This window comes from Astatotilapia calliptera, chromosome 18 (genome assembly GCF_900246225.1).
Source record: "Astatotilapia calliptera chromosome 18, fAstCal1.2, whole genome shotgun sequence".
Classification (NCBI taxonomy): Eukaryota; Metazoa; Chordata; class Actinopteri; order Cichliformes; family Cichlidae; genus Astatotilapia; species Astatotilapia calliptera.
In genome coordinates this window covers 27,373,360-27,385,995 of record NC_039319.1, presented here as the reverse complement: position 1 = coordinate 27,385,995, position 12,636 = coordinate 27,373,360, and the positions used below count along the sequence as shown (strand labels likewise).

The following is a 12,636-nucleotide window of genomic DNA, read 5'->3' as shown; positions in this document are numbered from 1 at the left end:
CTATCATAATGTTCCATATTAATTTACATCAAAACACATCAGACTTCATGCAGTTATTGAACTGTGAGTCTTTACTTTAACCATTTTTTTCAATGCATAGCTGTACGAAGCTAAATTCTGGCGTTAGCTGATGTGAGAATCCATGTCACAATGCATGTGTTCGTGCATGTGCGTGCATTTGCATGTGAAAACTGCCAGTGTGCAGCTCTGCTCTGCTTTCAATCTAATTATCTTAATTATTTGCACTGCTGATGACCACAGCACATCTGGCTGTTATGGGAATTAAATTTTATTCAAACTAAAATGAGTGAAATACTTTACAACCACTTCCTCCTATGAGTAAGCTGGCATGCAAAGTGAAACTGTGCATGCTGGCAGTTGTCCTCTCTGTGCATTTAATAATATTCACATTAAATTTGTATCATTCATTCATTTGATTTATAGACTGAATGTTGGGGGCTGTGTTTCGCTGAAAGATTCGTCACATCCTGTCCCGTCGCCTCATGACAGAAATATCATTGCTTTGAACCTTTTATCTGCTTTATGATGTCGTAAATGGGCCTTAACCTCTTTATTTTGACAGTAAATGGGAGAGCACTGGATTCTGTGTATGAGACAAGCTGATCTGAGATAAACCTGGGCCAAATAAGCAGATCAAGTGAAAGCAGATAACTAGCGTCTGGCTGGACGTGTGAAGGGATCAATGCATTTCAGGACAGGAGTAGATGCAAAACTCGCAGAGCTTAGTCAATAGGAAAAGGATACAATGGTATTTCTCTTTCAAAAGGAGGGCATCGAAATGTAATCCTCCTGTTGGAAAGCTTTTTGAGTTATTAATATAGCAGACTCTGTCATGGATAACATGTAGCAGTGAGTTTTCGATAGGGTCTTTAGTATTTATCTTTATTTACAAGTAGACTTTGGTTTTTATCTCTGATCAGATGACCTGAAAACTGTCTTAATGCTTATCCCATGGGAACGACATTTGCCATTAAGAACAAAGCAGATGTGCTGCTTTCGGGCTTGTAAACATCCACAAGTAGGATTTCGAGCTGTTTAAGCTATATTTACTTCTCTGGTAAAAATAACGGTGTAGTACCGATGACCTGCAACCTGTCTTAATGCTTATGCCAATCAGAACAAAGCGGATGTACTCTTCTAGACTGTGGGTTTGAGGTGAGCAGGATTTCAAGCTGTTCCGCCTTTATCTGTAATTCTCGAGTCAAAATAACCTGTTATTCTCTGATTTGTCAAAGGGAAAGACTAAAATTAACAACAGTTGTTATACAAATCTTTTTTTTTAGTCTAATGAAGTTTTACAGAGTGGAGGAAGTACTTACAGTGTAAATAATATTACACTGTAGTTATATAATATATGGCAGAGTCCAAGTAAGCTATAGCACGGATCAAATGAGCATTTCTCAAATCCAAATTGTTTATAATGTGGAAGAAGAAGCTCATGGTGAACAGACATTTTCATCCCAGTGTCGACTTTACTTGTTCTGCTTCTGTGGTTAATACATTTCACAGTTTCTGGCTTTCAAACTTGTTTCCAAGCAAACGTGGCAAATAGAAAACAACCCTGTGTGATAGATGAGCTTGCTTGCTTTGCTTGTTTGAGAAGCACCACCACCGTGCCCTCAATGTCCGAATGCAGATTTAGTTGATTTTTAAATGATCTCACTGTAGACTGAAAGAGAAAAAATATTCATATTTTCTTGGTAGTCATTAACTATTGATGCATGAGAATGTGGTGAAAATACCAGATATATCTTTCGAGTTGGTTGAGACCTGGAGTCCAAACAAGGAGTTTGATGTCACATTTGGTGATAGCAATTATGAAGCTAGTTCTTGTTTTCAGTTTTAGTGGCAACAGAATGACAACTTACGCTTAGGATTTTATTATTGCAGGCTGTTTCTCTTGTACCCTATATAATTTCTGCCCTGAGCTTTAAATATTTTGAAAACTTAGAAGCATACAGTTTAAATTAAGCCTCAGGAGCTCATTTTGGCATTTGTGATGCTGTAGTGACAACAAAGTGTGCTAAATATGTGTAAATGTCCTGATAGCTTAGCATTTTCTCTTCTTGCTGTCACCTGTTGCAGTCAGCAAATGATCGCCATCCTAATCCTGATTCCTAATCCCTCTGATTTAGAACTATGTCTGCCTTAGTCTGACTGAGAAACAGAAAGCTGGTGGTTTGTGGTAACAGTCGACAATTTAGATCATGTCTCTTAACCTCCTTTAGCACAGTCTTACCATCAAAACAATAAGAGCTAATCCCACGTTTGACTGAAGTCTTCATCCTGTTATGCAATGTTTGAAATGAACCGTGTGAGGGCTTCAGTGGCATATCTGTCTCCTTCATAAATGCTACAAACCTCATATCAAGATGGGTGCCCAAAATATTTCATTGTGATTTTTGGGGTTTTTTCTTCTTCTTCTTTAGACCCCAAAGCAGGGCTGCTAGCCTAAACAAAACTAGGAGTAACTGAGTGTGTATTGTAGTTCGACCAGTAGTACAATACTGGTAATTAAATGATCTAATGGGGAATGGGATGTAGTGGTTGTTCAAGCATTATCGGTTAAGTTGTGCAGTCGAATTGCAGTGAAAGACGAACAGGATGCCACACAAAAACAAATGATAAATTGTCTAGGAAAGCTGGACACAGGCACCATGACATGATTTGTTTTGAAGCCTCAGTTTGAGTATTTTAGTGTTCTCGAAGATGTTTTTAAGTAACACTTTGCTGTGTTAACCATGTGTTAGCAGGTTGCTTAGCAGCTGTATTAGTCAAGGAACAGCCTCCATGACTGGAAGCCAAGTCAGAAGTGTTGAAAACCTCCCATGGTAATGTTTTTGGTCCCTTTCCCTTTCATGACAACCTTACAGTGATAGAACTTTTTAATGACTTGCCTTTTTAAACTTCATTTAGCTTAATTTAGTAGTCCGGCAGTTTTGACAGAGAAGTGAGTGCACATGCAGGTTTTGCTAATAGCTCTTTGCTAGGATTCACATCTGCTAACTAGAATAATCAGTAGTTGTAGTTTTATCCAACAAAATATGCAGCCTGTTGTGTGGTTAATTGTACTAACAGTCCATCCAGAGGCCTGTGCTAAAGTTGTGGTGAGTGAAATTCTAGTATTTTATTATCTAGTTATATAGTTCTAATTTAAAGATATCTGCCTGATCTGTGCAGTGGGCCCATGCACTTGATGGATTCATCCTCGCTACCCAGGCTTAGCTAATAACTTACAGCTACACACTTTTGTCCAGATATGCTCACTTCTAGCTCCAGCTAACATGGCGCACAGATAAATGCTAATCTTGACTCTTCAAAATGGGAAAACAGGGCTTAAAAAATTAATATGTAACTTCATGTTGCCTGTGTCCATCTTTTACATATAGCTATGTTATAAGTGCATTGCACAGACAATTGGTAATTAGTTCAAAAATATAGGACAGAGTTTTTGGACTGGCTGTTAAACTTAATCATACAGCAAATGTGCCTCAGACTGGATTCAGATTTTGAATGCTGGCACAGAGAGTCAAACATGTTCAAATTCAGTCAGTAACAGATTTCTGGGCATTATGGGAGAGAGCACACCAAGCTGTAGAAGAGATCTGACACAATAGCCACTCAGTGCTTTAATATCTATCTGCAAAGTCTAGTTTTTGCTTTCTTCTGCCAAAATTGTACAACAATGCTGTTAGCCTTTTTTAGAGTTAAAAATAGGCAATGTTTTGTTTTTTAAGTTATAGCTGTATATGTCTTTCTAGATACAAATAAAATGGGTTTTGTGATTAAAAAAAATATATCTTTAATTATTTCTATATTCAATTCAATTTTATTTATATATCGCCAAATCACAACAACAGTTACCTCAAGGCGCTTTATATTGTACAGTAGATCCTACAATAATAGATTCAGAGAAAAACCCCACAATCAAATGAACCCCTATGAGCAAGCACTTTGGTGACAGTGGGAAGGAAAAAATCCCTTTTAACAGGAAGAAACCTCCGGCAGTACCAGGCTGAGGGAAGGACAGGGTCGTCTGCTGGGACCGGTGGGGTGAGAGGAGGAAGACAGGATAAAGACATGCTGTGGAAGACAGCTGGAGATTAATAACAAACACGGTTCAATGCAGAGATGTTTATTTACACATACTGAGTGAAAAGGGTGACTGAAAAGGAAAAACTCAATGCATCATGGGAGTCCCCCAGCAGCTTATGACCAATACAGCATAACTAAGGGAGGATTCAGGGTCACCTGGTCCAGCCCTAACTATATGCTTTAGCAAAAAGGAAAGTTTTAAGCCTAATCTTGAAAGTAGAGATAGTGTCTGTCTCCCGAATCCAAACTGGAAGCTGATTCCACAGAAGAGGGGCCTGAAAACAGAAGGCTCTGCCTCCCATTCTACTTTTTAAATACTCTAGGAACAACAAGTAGGCCTGCAGTGTGAGAGCAAAGTGCTCAAATGGGGTGATACGGTACTACAAGGTCATTAAGATAAGATGGGGCCTGATTATTTAAGACCTTGTATGTGAGGAGCAGGATTTTGAATTCAATTCTGGATTTAACAGGAAGCCAATAAAGGGAAGCCAAAACAGGAGAAATATACTCTCTCTTTCTAGTCCCTGTCAGTACCCTTACTGCAGCATTTTGGATTAGCTGAAGGCTTTTCAGGGAGTTTTTAGGACGTCCTGATAATAATTAGTTACAGTAGTCCAGCCTAGAAGTCTAGAATGCATGAACTAGTTTTTCAAACAGTAGTGTGAGCAGAGTGTTCTTTGGATGAAGCACGTGAAGATTATACTGTGAAAACAGAAGTTATCTAAAAGTTTTTAATTAAATTGCTATGCAGATAAACTACTCAAAAACACCCCTGTGTGTTGGAACAGGAAGAGGAAGTGATACTTTACCGCAGAGAGAGCGAACACCAAGTGACAGCGCCACCCGAAGGACAGCACAGTTCTACAAGAAAGATAGATGGATAGATGCAGAATTTTGAATAGTATTATAATCTAATCAGTATAATATAATAATCAGGTGACAGAGAAACAGTCTTCTCTGACACCAATTCAGTTCATTTACTGTTTACATTTACATTTAGTGTTTGAGTATGAGTTCCAATCCAGCTTTCAGACATTTTTTAATTTGTTTTACCAAACTACTGGTACAGATAGCTACAGGCAGATGATCTGATTCATGCAGTATATAATGTATTTATCCTCACCTTCTTCAATCTGTTTTTCTGTGTTCAATCTATACTTCCCTCCCTGTAGCTGTAAGTAAATTCTAGTACAGGAGAATCAGGATGAAAAGATGGCAACCATGCTGTTACCAACGGGTCCTGATGGCTTGCGGCGGTTCACTCGCGAATCCTTGGCTGCCTTGGAGCAGCGGATTGCGGAGGAGCAGGCCAAGAATGCCAAGGGGGCTCAGAAGAAGACAGAGCCACCGAAACCCAGGGTCGACCTGGAGGCAGGGAAGCAACTGCCACGCATCTTCGGTGAAATCCCTCAAGAACTTATTGGGGTGCCGCTGGAAGACATCGATCCATTTTACTACAAGAACCAGAGGGTAAGAGTTTGGGTTTGCTTGTCCCCTTGTGGAAGAAAGGGTTACTGTGAATCAGCACAAGTTTGTTCTGAGTGATGACCGTTGTGCTCGGATGAATAGGATACTACTCCCAATAGGAGTTGTTTGGGTTTTTTTGTAGTTATATGATTTTTATGACTTGACAGCTTGATCTCAACTCAGATTACGTAAAAACCTGTGGAAGTTTTAAGACTACAGTGTTAGCTCTCTTCACTGCCATCATCAAAACACCAAATAATGAAATGTCTTTTGGATGAATGGTTTTCCATATCTCTACTAGAGTTCCAGAAAGAGAATCATTGCAAAGGTGCCCTTATTTGAGTGGTTTGTATGCCCAAACTAATGTATGATGATGATAGCAGTTCTTTTAAATTCTTTTGTATTAACAAAGCTAACTGTCTTTTGCTTAAAGAAACATGTCACAGATATATTGGTTCCAGCAATCACAGACATTATGGGCAGAAACTTATTCATGTTTGCAATAAAATGATCAGTATTGATAAATCTGCCAAAGATTATGTACCATTTAAATTAAAATGAGCACATCAACACTTTTACAGTGGGGGTAGTGGGAGACAAAATTCAGCCTGTTTTAACAGACTGAATCAATATAATTTTTACTGGTTAAAGAAATACTTGACACAAAATGACCATTTTCTGGGGTTTCCTTCATAGAGGCAATTTCTTGGCAACCGTTAAAGAGATTGTAACCATGGCGAATCCCTGGCAATGTTAAAGTTATTTAACCACGTTTCTTAATAATCGGCTTGAAAATGAAAGTGTTTGTGGTTACTAATGCAGAATTTTGCTGCTATATTTTCTGCCATGTTCGCTGATGAATGTTCATCTGAATTTGAACACGATATGATAGCGAGCCTCCAAATAAACTGGCATTTTCACAGAACTTAGCAAGTGGCTATTTGGAGCAGCGAGCTGAGACGTGGCCTCTGTGACTGCTTCGCTTTAGATCTCTTGCGGATTCAGAAATAGGATTAGCAAGTTTTGATTTGCTGCTGCCCGTTAATGGGCTGTTTATGGAGAGATGAAAAAAAAAAAGGATGTGGCAGTCATTCTCAGGGTCTCTTTGTTTTGGCATGTGGCGCACTGCTGGATGGGAGGATTATCCAAAGACGGAAAAATATTTAAATAAATGCCACATCTGTTGGGGAAAGGGTCAGCTCCCATTGGAGTTGTCTCCATTATCTCAGCCGGCCTCACTGACAGTGTGGACGGGCACTCATTGCTCGCTCACCTCTTGGAGCCATAAGTGCTCACGGTGAATATTAACACAGATGGTAGCTATATTGTTATCCCTGCTTGGTAAAGACAGCAGCTGAACTGCTGCTCAGACCTGCTGCTGCTGCGATTCACTGTTGTTGTTGTGCACAAAGTGAAAATCATTTTAAGAAATGCTTTTTTTGGTGTGATGTCTTTTCAAAAATGTGATTTCTGTCAATAATGTTATATTTTTCTTTTTTTTCTCCCCCCTTGCAGACCTTTATAGTACTTAACAAAGGGAAGGCCATCTTCAGATTCAGCGCCACATCTGCACTTTACATATTTACTCCATTTCACCTCATCAGAGCGATTGCCATAAAGATTTTAGTTCATTCATATCCTTTTTGGGTTCTCTGCATGTGCCTCTTCCTGCTTTTATTTATCTGTTGAAGGCTCATGTGTTCCTCTTCCCCTGCTACACTTGAAAAGGGACTTTTTAAACCACTAAAAAAAAGGGTGTTCTCTTTAAACTAAAAACATGAATGTCATTTTCCTGACATGTGATAACATGGGGATTAGACTGTGACTCAGATGTCCTGCCGTGAACAAACTAGTTTGAACCATTCCTACTGTAATTTATATATTTTACAATGAAAAGTCCAGATTTCACTTCCTGCTGACAGATAAGCCAATTTGTGATATTTACTGATTTCCCCCCTGTAGGTTTCTATTGGATTTTTCCAGTCCTATTTTTGAAACATCTTTGTGATGGTTCTCTCTGGCATCGCACACTAAATCCCCTCATATCCCTCTTTTAATCTCTGAAATGAAATAAGAGCAAGGAGATTTCACATCATGTGATGGCTGACTATTAGTTGTCAGACAGATGATTTGTAATTTTCCCAAATTTTCCTCCAACTCTCCCCTGTTATAGATTTCACTTCTGTTACTGATTCTCTGAAACATGCAGATTACCGCAGTCGGTTCTGAAGTGCAGGCTAAAAGCCCTCAATACCCAAACTATCGGTTTATTTTATAATGTAATATAATCAATCAGATAATTTAAATTATAGCGAAAAACTTTAATGTTCATTTCAGTGAATTTCTTATCATTTTATGCTAAAGCACTTTAATCTTTGCAATCATTTGTAAAGATTCAGTAGATCCTTTAGGATTTCAGTCCATGTCTCCATATGGGAGATTATGTTTTTCTACCGAGTCGATATTAAATAGAATTTGTTTACATTGTTTTTTATAATCTGCATTTACTGTAGTCTGTAGGTACAAACAGTGACCGTTCATCCTCGTGTATATACTCCACAGGATTACAATAAACCTTTGTTGTTTTATTTGAATACATCGTCTGCTTATCAGAAAAACGTATTTGATTGGGTAACTGTAAATCGTCACCTTACAGTACACATTCCTTAACTCTCTTTTCACATTGTTTAGCTTGTTCATAATGTTCACTATCCTGACCAACTGTTTCTTCATGGCCATGTCTGATCCACCAACATGGACCAAGTACCTGGAGTAAGTTAATGCAGCTTGAAGTTGTTTTCTTGATTCAAAATTGTCTGCATACGTTCTAATGTGTAGTTTGCTGGGGTTTGTTGCTTTGTCAGTGGCAACTGGCAGAATCAATTGACATATGTAAGTATATGATGCATGTGATATATTCGCCATGCTTGAAAACACCACATTTGCATGTTAAGTTGAACCAAGAGAAGAATCTTGCAATATAATGTGTTGTGCATGCTGTAAAGAGGTGGTGAAGCATGCAACAGGCTGTCCACATTCACAGAGACTTTTTTACTTTTTGCAACATCAGGAATTCATTTTTAGTTAATGTGGGAAGAAAAGCAGTTTTGTTTTTTGCAATAGTTTTTCCATTTGTCTTAATCAGTCTCCCGCATTGTTGGTCTTACATACACTGACTGATCACTTCATTAGGTATACCTGTTTAATTGGAGATTATGTATCGGAATTTCAGGAGCGGGACCACGCCTCCAAACACGCTCCTTCCGGTTGTCAACTATATAGGTTCCTCCAGTTCTGCAAGCTGTTCATTCTTGTTTACGTGCCCCACCCTCCCTCCCTCCTTGTTTTCAATTCTTTAACTTCTTCACTTGTATTTAGTACATGGGGATCTGCCTTCGAGGCTTTCCCCAAAACGCTGTCAAACCTAAAATGAGGACGTGGGTCCAGCTAGTGAACTGCTCTTTAATACAAATGTCTAATCAGCCAATCACATGACAGCAACCCAGAGCATTCTGCTATGTAGACATGTTCAGTTTGCCCTGTTGAATTTCGGACCGAGTATCAGAATAGGTGAATTAAAAGACTTTGAATGTGGCGTGATTGTTGTTGTCAGATGGGCTGGTCTGAGTATTTCAGAAGCTACCGGGATTTTCACTAAATTTTTCTGCGCAACCATTGCCGGGGTTTACAGACAACAGTTTGATAAAGAAAGTATCCAGTGAATGACAGTTCACAATGTTTGAAAATGCCTTGTTAACGCCAGGTAAGAGGAGAACCTCTAATAACTCAAATAATCACTTGTTACAACTAGAAGAAGGCAGAAGAGCATGTCTGAACACCCAGCATTACAATCCTTGAAGCCTACACCAGCAGAAGACCACAGGGGCGACACCTTCTCACCTAAGAGAATGAAACTAAATTCACAAAATTGCAAAAAGGAAGATTGGAAAAATGTTGCTCCATGTGACAGTGACCGTATATCCCGCCTCTCGCCATCCATAAGTGGAATGGATGGATGGAAAAATGTCACCTGGTCTGATGAGTCTCCATTTAATTTGGATGGTAGGGTCAGAATCTGGTGTAAAAAGACATGAAAGCATGGATTCATCTTGCCTGCTTTCAGTTTTTAGACACTGTACCCATCTTCTGATGGCTCTTCCTAGCCACATGTCACAAAGTTCAGATCATCTCAAACTGAAATCTTGAACATGGAAGTGAGTTCACTGTGTGCAAATGGGCTCCACAATTACCAGACCTCAGTCCAATAGAGCAAATTATGGATGTGATGGAACGGGATCTCTGACGAATGTTTCCAGCAGCTGGTTGAAGTTAAAGGGTATCTTGTAAAGTGGTCAGTGAGTGTATATATGCTCTATAAAGACCATGTAGTTACAAAAACAGATCACCAAACAGGATAATCAATTGTACAATTGCACCATCAGCAGATAAACTGCCTGTGCCACTTATACAGTAAAACAGCACGAAACTCTGAAAAACCACAAACTGAGAAAATGAGTTGTGTGACGCTGTCATCACACTACATGTAGTTTCTTTTTTTTTTATATCTGTCAGTCTATATATGTTTTAAGATTTGGACTTTATCATGATTTTAGTTATAGTTAGATTTCAAATCTTGGTAGATTTTTTAAAAATGGTGACAAATATTAAACAAGTAGTATTTTTTTTCTTTTTCAAGCTCTTTCAGCAGGCTGCGTCATATCTCAAACACAACTCTTCATTGTTATCTTACTATAAATAGTTTTAGTGTTGAGATGTATTTAAAGCTCCAGTTTGTTTCAGTGTAACGTTGTCCTTGGTGCTAATGCTACATTGTGTTCTCCTACCATGGATCTTTTCCAGGTATACCTTCACTGGTATTTACACATTCGAGTCAGCAATAAAGATATTAGCGAGAGGTTTCTGTACAGTGCCATTCACATTTTTGAGAGATCCGTGGAACTGGCTGGACTTCACGGTGATTATGATGGCGTGAGTACAGATATCATTTCACCATTGCACACATCATCACTGTCTTCTGATTCTCTGAATCTGTGTTTGTATTCTCTTGTGAGGAACAGTTTTTAAGAAAAATGTAATGCAATCATCTGATAAAAACAAAAATCCTCTCCCTCACTTAGTGAAGCAATAATTCTCCGTGGTGATTTGAAACACAACATTTGCTTTGTTACAAAAAAACAAACACTTCTACTGGATCTCATCCTTGAAGCTGCCCTTGCAGCATTGTTTTTGAGAGCAAAGGGCAAAAACAGGAGACTTTAAACAAAAATGTTTTGTTGTAGCCTGTACTCACTGTGCATCCCCAGCACCTAACTCCATGCAGACTAAGTTAGTGACTAGCTATTGAACTTAGTGGAACGTTAAGCAGCTCAACACAAAATAGTTTGAGGTTGGTGGAGACCAAAATATGAGCTAAAAGACGACAAAATGTCAGATTAACATTGACCAGCTGAAAAGCTGTAATATAAACTTGTAACACTACATTCCAGACAAAGATGTGATTTCTCTTCACTTGTTGTATGAATTTCCAGATATTTGACTGAATTTGTAGACCTTGGAAATGTCTCTGCCTTGAGAACCTTCCGAGTACTGCGAGCACTGAAAACCATCTCAGTTATCCCAGGTAAGAGAACAATCAGGTTTCTTTGATTCCTTTTAGTTCTCTCTAAAATGTCTAAATGTTATTCACAAAGGTTTCTGTAATGGTGTCATACAACCAATACATATTGTTTCCTCCCCACACACACACACAAGGTCTAAAGACCATCGTTGGTGCCCTGATCCAGTCTGTGAAGAAGCTGGCAGACGTGATGATCTTGACCGTGTTCTGTCTCAGCGTGTTTGCCCTCATCGGCCTGCAGCTTTTTATGGGGTTACTACGACAAAAGTGCGTCCGCAGTCTCTCGCACTGCGTCAACTCCTCGTTTAGCCCCAACACATCCTTCATCTGCAACAACAGAACCTGGAGCTCCACGGAGGACTTCCTCAGCAGTGAAGGTCAGCCAAAAATAGAAGAGCCTGCTATTGATCATCAGATGTACAGTGCTCTTAACAATGTAATATTTAATACTTTACATATTACAACTTTTTGTATGTTTAACTGGCTTTTCCTCAGATAATTTTTACAAAGTTGAAGGAGCAAAGGATGCCTTAATATGTGGATATGGAAGTGATGCGGGGTAAGTAAACATTCACTTTTCTTACTGCTTCTTAATCTGTTCACCTGTTTGGCTCTTATGTAATATCATATATATATATATATATATGTGTAGTTACATGTAGCTCAAGGCTCACAAGAAAAGGAGGATTCAATGATAGATGATGTCCTGTCATTTAGGATTCTCAGTCTGTGACTTAGGTATAATATATAGGTAACTGATCCCATTGGAGGGAGAGGTTTCGCCTGAGAGAAGCTGAGCACAAGACAACATGTGGCGTGGATAATCACCACGGCTCCACTGGAGCTCTTCACAGAGAGACATGGCATTGCCAGCTGGAGAGCGGGAGGTCTTTGGAGATTTCATCATCTCAAAAGCTCTGTGCTGTGATTAGGGTAACTGGAGCAGACTAGAACACTTTGGGATTGATATTTTGTTATCATATTTTTATTTCGACTGTACTGAAGCTTTTAACTAGTGCTTCTGACGAACCTGCTTGCTGAGCTAAAATAAGTCAAAACAATGCTAAATATAAGGTCCTTAGATGTAAGTAAATATAGATGTAAATGCATAGGTGAAATGGGTGATGGACTTTGTTCCCAGTCAAAGGCACAGTCTGAAACCATCCAAATATTGCTACTCAGCCTACGCACTGAATAATCCTGTAAATCCAAATGCTTTTGAAACAAGCACAACAGGATGACTCTGCCCAATGCCAGGCCCAGTTCAGGGGTTATAGTGAACTAAATACCCATCTGTGTGAATCTGAAATCCTGTAGCTCCAACAAATGGCTTCCATTAGGTGCTCTTGTTAATAATACAAGATAATGAATGATAGCAAATAAAACATGGTGATGATGTTAAAGCCTCTGCAGGG

General features: G+C 39.0%; 1 protein-coding gene across 2 annotated transcripts in view; it reads left to right on the top strand.

Annotated features, from left to right (window-relative positions):
- Positions 1 to 12,636, top strand: part of LOC113010049 (sodium channel protein type 4 subunit alpha B-like) — a 50,566-nt gene that overhangs the window by 11,458 nt on the left and 26,472 nt on the right. For both annotated transcript variants that reach the window (XM_026148852.1, XM_026148851.1), the window contains exons 2-8: positions 5,289 to 5,586; positions 7,099 to 7,217; positions 8,266 to 8,355; positions 10,444 to 10,572; positions 11,133 to 11,224; positions 11,356 to 11,598; positions 11,717 to 11,780. In XM_026148852.1, the coding sequence (XP_026004637.1) occupies positions 5,329 to 5,586; positions 7,099 to 7,217; positions 8,266 to 8,355; positions 10,444 to 10,572; positions 11,133 to 11,224; positions 11,356 to 11,598; positions 11,717 to 11,780 (995 nt within the window). In that variant the 5' untranslated portion in view covers positions 5,289 to 5,328. The remainder of the gene's footprint in view (positions 1 to 5,288; positions 5,587 to 7,098; positions 7,218 to 8,265; positions 8,356 to 10,443; positions 10,573 to 11,132; positions 11,225 to 11,355; positions 11,599 to 11,716; positions 11,781 to 12,636) is intronic.